Source organism: Delphinapterus leucas, chromosome 18 (assembly GCF_059928025.1).
Source record: "Delphinapterus leucas isolate spDelLeu-1000000601 "Yukka" chromosome 18, BTC_Dleu_Yukka2, whole genome shotgun sequence".
In the NCBI taxonomy this organism is placed as follows: Eukaryota; Metazoa; Chordata; class Mammalia; order Artiodactyla; family Monodontidae; genus Delphinapterus; species Delphinapterus leucas.
The window spans coordinates 73,846,845-73,852,361 of NC_143146.1; the positions used below are offsets into that span (position 1 = coordinate 73,846,845).

Genomic DNA, 5,517 nt, shown 5'->3' on the forward strand with positions numbered 1-5,517 from the left:
TAAAAATGGCTCTGTTCCCCGGGCAGGTTGAGGCGCTCCATCCAGTTTGCCTGCTGTGTTGGGGACGGTTCCAGTTTGTATAGTTTCTGTTGTCTTTTGAAGCGCCGGCTTCTCTAAAGAGGTCCACGGTTCTGGAGTGATGGCACCTGCACGGCAGCACAGACGTTGCCAGTCCAACAGTATCACCCAAAGAGGCCCCGGATATTTCAGAAAACGTCTCTTCTCCTTCCAGAAGGTGGGCCAGCGTCTCCCCACCGCGCCCCAGTTGGCACTAGGCGCCTCACAGCCCGGGCTTTCCCCTGCAGTCTGGGGTGGGCCGCCCAGCTCCTGCCCCAGCGAACGGCCTGGACCAGTGGTCACACCCGGGGTCCTGGGTCCGCGCCTCCCTCCTTTGCGGGTGGCTGATGCCACCGGGCAGGGAGGAGCCCCATCTCTCACCGAGATTCTTGCGGTCGCAGAGGCGCCACACTGGAAGGCTGAGGCGACGCGCTAAGGCCAGGCGGCAGGCGGCCCTCCCGGGCGGCGGCGGGGGCCGCGGGCGGCACAGCACCCCCGGGGGGCGGCGGGGGCGGCAGCGCCAGCAGCTCCTCGCCCGAGGTTACCGCGCAGTCCTGCTCGGGCTCCGCGTCCCTACCGCCCGCGGCCACGGTCCCGCCGCTGCGCTTCTTGTCCTCCTCCTTTTTCCACTTCATCCGGCGGTTTTGGAACCAGATCTTGATGTGTCTCTCTGTCAAGTTCAGCATGACGGCCAGCTCCACCCGGCGTGGCCTGGAGATGTATTTGTTGAAAAGGAATTCCTTCTCCAGCTCCAGCAGCTGCGCGCGAGTGTAAGCGGTGCGCGTCCGCTTGTTCTCCTCTGGCTCTGCTGCGTAGGCACCGCCTGCGGGCGATACAGCACGTGAATGTGGTCCCTGATCCCTGGCTTCTCCTGCCTGTCCCCACCCGTGCAGCCCAACCCTTTTGCCCCAATCCTAGGAGCCCTGGCCCCTTCCCAGCCGCTCCGGCCACCGAGCTCAGGCCCTCTGTCCGAGAGCCCAGTCTGGGGCACGCAGCCCTTCCCTAGTAGGGTTTGCCTTTTCTTGGAGGTCAAAGCTGCATGGGTTCTCTCCGTGGCTCTATCAACGAGTAGTTCTAGAATGTTGGTTCACTTAACCGCTGTTTGGGTTGGTGCTGATTAAAATGCACATAATAGATATCTAAACCAACTGGATTCTACCAAGGCAAAAAAATGTCTTTAATACAGTACTTAAAAAAAACCTTTCTGACGATGACCCGCAGTAACAAATACATTTCAAATCATCACCCAGTTCACACACTGATATGTGTAACTGCCACACACAAAAATTTAGAACCTTAAACCAAACTTTACCACCTATGATGCTATCTAATTTCTCCTATTGTTTACTGTTTCATTAAAAACAAGGTTTCAACCCAGTAAATGGATTTCACTACCGACTAATGGGTGCAACCTTCAGTTTGAAAAACCTTAAGCTAATAAAATTCCCGAGGTGATGCCATATATTGTCCTATCTGACCATATATTATCTCTCTATCAAGTTATATTGTTGTAGTCAGCCCCAACTCAAGAACTCGTAAATTCTCTATAATTGTCATTCTAACCTCGGCTGGGCACCTGCCCTGGACGAGAAGGGAAACCATTCTGAGCCCCGGAGAAGGTCAACCCCAGCCTCTGTGTCCTGGGCCCCAAATGCTGGCCAAGGTGGGAGGGGGGGCTAGGGAGGGGAGACTCGGGGCCGGATCCCCCACTGCGGAGCTGAGAGCCTGGCAGGGTAGAGGAGCCCAGAGCCCGGGTGGTGCGGAAGCGACAGCCAGGCCCGGCCTGGTAGATTAGCACCGCTCACCCGGTGTTTGTGGCTGTGCACCTCCAGGCCCTGATCTTTTCCTTTCTGGGTGACATGCTGACTGCGCCTAGGCTGTGGACCCTGGGACGGTAAGTTCCAGCGAAACACGGGGAAGAGGCCTAAATCGGTGTGTACGTAGGGCAGAGGTATGTGACATTTCTCCTGCAACTAGAGTTGAAAAGCTAGTGTGTGTTTCTAGAATACAACCCACCAGGGGTTTCCCCCCAGGCCAAAAGGAGGTGCCCAGAAGCCAAGGCAGAGGCTCCGGTCCGAGTCAGCAGAGTCCTGCTTGCTGGGGGCGTCTCTCGGAGTCTGAACACTTCCAAGCCTTCCTTGGCTTGGGAGAGAAACGAGGGAGCCTTAAAAGAACGTCTGAAAAGGTCCTCTGAAGTTCGTAAATTCAACCCACAACCTCGCGGGGCTTTGGCCCTTTTTCAGCAGCCTCCCCAAAGCTCTCTGAGAGGCTGTGCAAGGCCCACTAGCCCAGGGGTGCTGTGCCTAGGACGAGTTGGCAGGGGGTGAAGGCATAGGATGGAGGCTGTTGGTGGTTTTGGGAAGACATGAGGGCCCCCAGCCTGCACTGTTCTCCAAGGTGCAGGGGGAGGCGTTTAGGGGCAAGCCCGCCAGCAAGGCAGCCGCTGTTCATTTCTTAGGGCGAGGGTTTTGGAAGTTGCTGTTGTTACTAGTATGCATATCCGATCTACGTATAAAGGCCCTTTGGTCACTTCTTTCTCTCCAGGGGTGTGAAACCCCAGTAGGAGCGGGCAGGCGGGCTCCCAGACCCTTGAAGTTTGGTTCCTTCCAGAGTTGCCGGGGAGGACGGCCCTGGACGCAGCAGCATCCTGCAAGCAGCTGCCCGGAGGGCGCCTCCCGCCCCCCAGCCCCCGGCGGGCTGAGCCTGCAGTGGGTCAGAGGGCGCAGGCAAAGGCCCCTCCGACCGCGACCCTCCAGCCCGAGGAAGTCACCCTTCCAGAGCTACCCCATGCCCCGGCAAGGCTGCCGATTTTCCTTCGGGTTTTCCTTTCCGGTTCTTTCGGTCCACCCGAGCCCAAGCTCCACCCGAGCAGCTGTAACACCCCCAGGAGGTGGGAAGTTACCCCACCGCAGAAAGGCTTTTTCAGGTCCTCCCTCGCATTCTTCCTGGGGAGGCCGCGAGGAGGGCCGGGGATTCGAGAAATGCGCGCCCCCAGCCCCCAGCGTGCCGTGCGAAGGGGGCCCGGGCGGGAGGCAGCTCCTGGCAGGAGACTACGGACTGGGAGACCCGCGCCCACGGCCCGGGGACGCCGTCCTCCCGCCTCCCAAGAATCCCGCATTTGCCAAGGCTCCGAGGCCTTTGGCCGCTGCCGCGCGGGCTGAGGAAGGGTCGTGCGGGGTTTCGCCGCCGGTGGGGAAGATCACGGCCGAGTTTGGACCCTGTTCTGCCTCAGGACCTGCCTGGTCCCCACACAGCCTTCGCGAGAAAGTGGGGAGAGGCGAGCCCCGGGGATGAGCCCGGATCTCCCCAAGCCCGTCTTGGCTGCGCCAGGGGCAGAGTCGGGCAGGCTAGCCAGACTCGGCAGACGGGGGCCGAGGATTCCCGGGGCGGGGGGCGCGGGCACCTCCAGCCTCTTTCCCCTGACTCCCGACTGTTAGTTGGAAGGAAAAGAAAAGTCCACTATTTGCAGTGCAGGTGTGACTAGAAGTGGCTTCGGCACGGAAGCGATAAGATTGTGTGGCGGCCGCACAGGCCGCGCCAGAACTCGCCGCCGGCTCTGGGCCGGGAAGACCTTCCGTTACAGGCCGGCGCCTGGGGCTCCCTGTTTCGCCTGTGCCAGAGGGCATCTCCTTCCTCGAACTGACTGGCAGGGACGCAGCGCGGGGAGAGCCCGTCAAACACTTCCGTTGGTTCAAAAGTGAATGAGCATCGCAGACGCCTCTCCCAGCTGCTCGGCTTCGAGGGTGAGCGACCAGTCCTCGGCCCTGCGGTGACCCCCAGCCCTGGCCGCTGGACACCTTTGCACGTTTGGGTACGGCTTTCCTTCCCTGCTTTTCTGCACCTACTTAGTGCCCCTGAGACGGCCTGGCTTTCTTTACTGGAGCCGTCCGCGGGGGTTGGGGGCGGTCTCAAGGCGAGAAGGGGCCCGGGGCTCCGAAGGCGCGCTCCGGCCGGGCCGGGAGCATCCCAGAGCCCTGCTCGGCTCCCTCGGCGCGCACTCCCGGGAGTCCTGGGCGGGCGGACCCCCACCTGGGGGAGGATTGGAGGATCCGAGGCCTTGAGCTCGGCCAGGCCTAGGCTCGCAGGGAGCGCGCGGGCTCCTGCAGTTCAGTGGACAGGGAAGGAAGGACTTTAGGCTGCCAGGAAGAGAGCTGAGTGGGAAAGACGCTCCAAGTTGGACCAGAAAAGCGCTTCTTTGCAAAATGGCCTGGCTAGCTCCCTGTACGCTTTAGTCCGACTCTAGGTTATCCATAGGGTCTGGGGACGCAAACTGGGAGAGAGTCCTGGGAAGCGCTTGGAGGTAGGGGCAGCCGGGCGGAGAGCGGGTGAGGACAAAGCGGGCGGGAGCCAGGCTTACCTGCCCACTGGCCTTTCCACGCGTGAGCCTTGGTAGACTTCATCCACGGGAAAGGCAGCTGGACGCGGCAGGGCTCCTCCAGGGCGCCCGGCTCAGCTCCATCCGGGAAGGGCCCGGCCGGCGGGCGGGGGAGCGCGAGCTGAGCCGGGAGGTGGTGGTGGAGGTGCGCCACCGCGGGGTCGTCGGCGAGCGGGGGCACCTCGTACGGGGAGATGTCCGGAGGGCTGCCCTGCTCCAGCGCGCCCAGGGCGCCCGGGAATGGAGGCGGCGGCGGCGGCGGCGGCGGCGGCAGCGGCGGGGGCTGGCGGCCCATGTACAGGCACGCAGGGGGGCTGGCGCTGAACTCTGGCGCCGGGCCCCGCTGGAACGCGCAAGGGTCCTTGTACAGCTGCGTGGCCGCGTAGTACTGCTCCTCGCCATTCATGGCTGCCGCCCGGCCTTGGGGACCGGGAGAAGGGGACTGGAGCCAGGGACTTGGAGCTGTGCGGCGCTCCCACTCCCGGAGGCACCCCTGCAGCTTTGACAGCTCGGCACAGCTCGGAGAGGTGACCCGGTGCCGGCGGGACGGGCGGGCGGACGCCGCGCCATAGGCTCCGCTGTGCCCCACGTGGCTCTGCCTGAGGCCATTATTGGCCTGGCTGGCTGCCTTAAGAAGCCGGGCCCGGGTACTCACGAGCGCCTGAACGGTTCAGTTTTCTCTTTCAGCCGAGTTTACTACACCTGTATGTGCAGTTGGCAGTACTCGCCAAAGTGGGGCACGAATGAAATTATTAGACCTTCTGTTCACTTATAGAAACATATTTTCCTCATACGTTAAACAGTCTATTTTCCTTGTACGTTTGATAATATACATATTAGTTCATTGGTATAATTTATAAATATACATCTGTTGCGATTGTACACAGACTTTTAAAAAATTGTTAGGGAATACGGTCAAAATATTTTGCGGACCCCAGCTCTACAGGTCGGAAGCAGTTGGTTCTATTTTATTTATGAAACTTGTACACAACCACGAATGATGTCAGTGAACTGGCACATAAAGATCCAGGATTCGCAGTATGTTTTTGCCTGTGGCTGTGCTCCGGGGATTTCTGGAGTGTAAA

The 5,517-nt window shown here is 60.6% G+C and overlaps 1 protein-coding gene across 1 annotated transcript; it reads right to left on the bottom strand.

Moving 5' to 3' along the window:
* Window positions 1–434: 434 nt before the first annotated feature.
* On the bottom strand, window positions 435–4,838 carry PDX1 (pancreatic and duodenal homeobox 1). Its single transcript, XM_022574416.3, has 2 exons — window positions 4,415–4,838; window positions 435–880 (listed from the first exon to the last, which is right to left on the bottom strand). The coding sequence occupies exons 1-2, from the start codon at window positions 4,836–4,838 to the stop codon at window positions 435–437; spliced, it is 870 nt and encodes a 289-aa protein (XP_022430124.1).
* Between the last annotated feature and the right edge of the window lie 679 nt (window positions 4,839–5,517).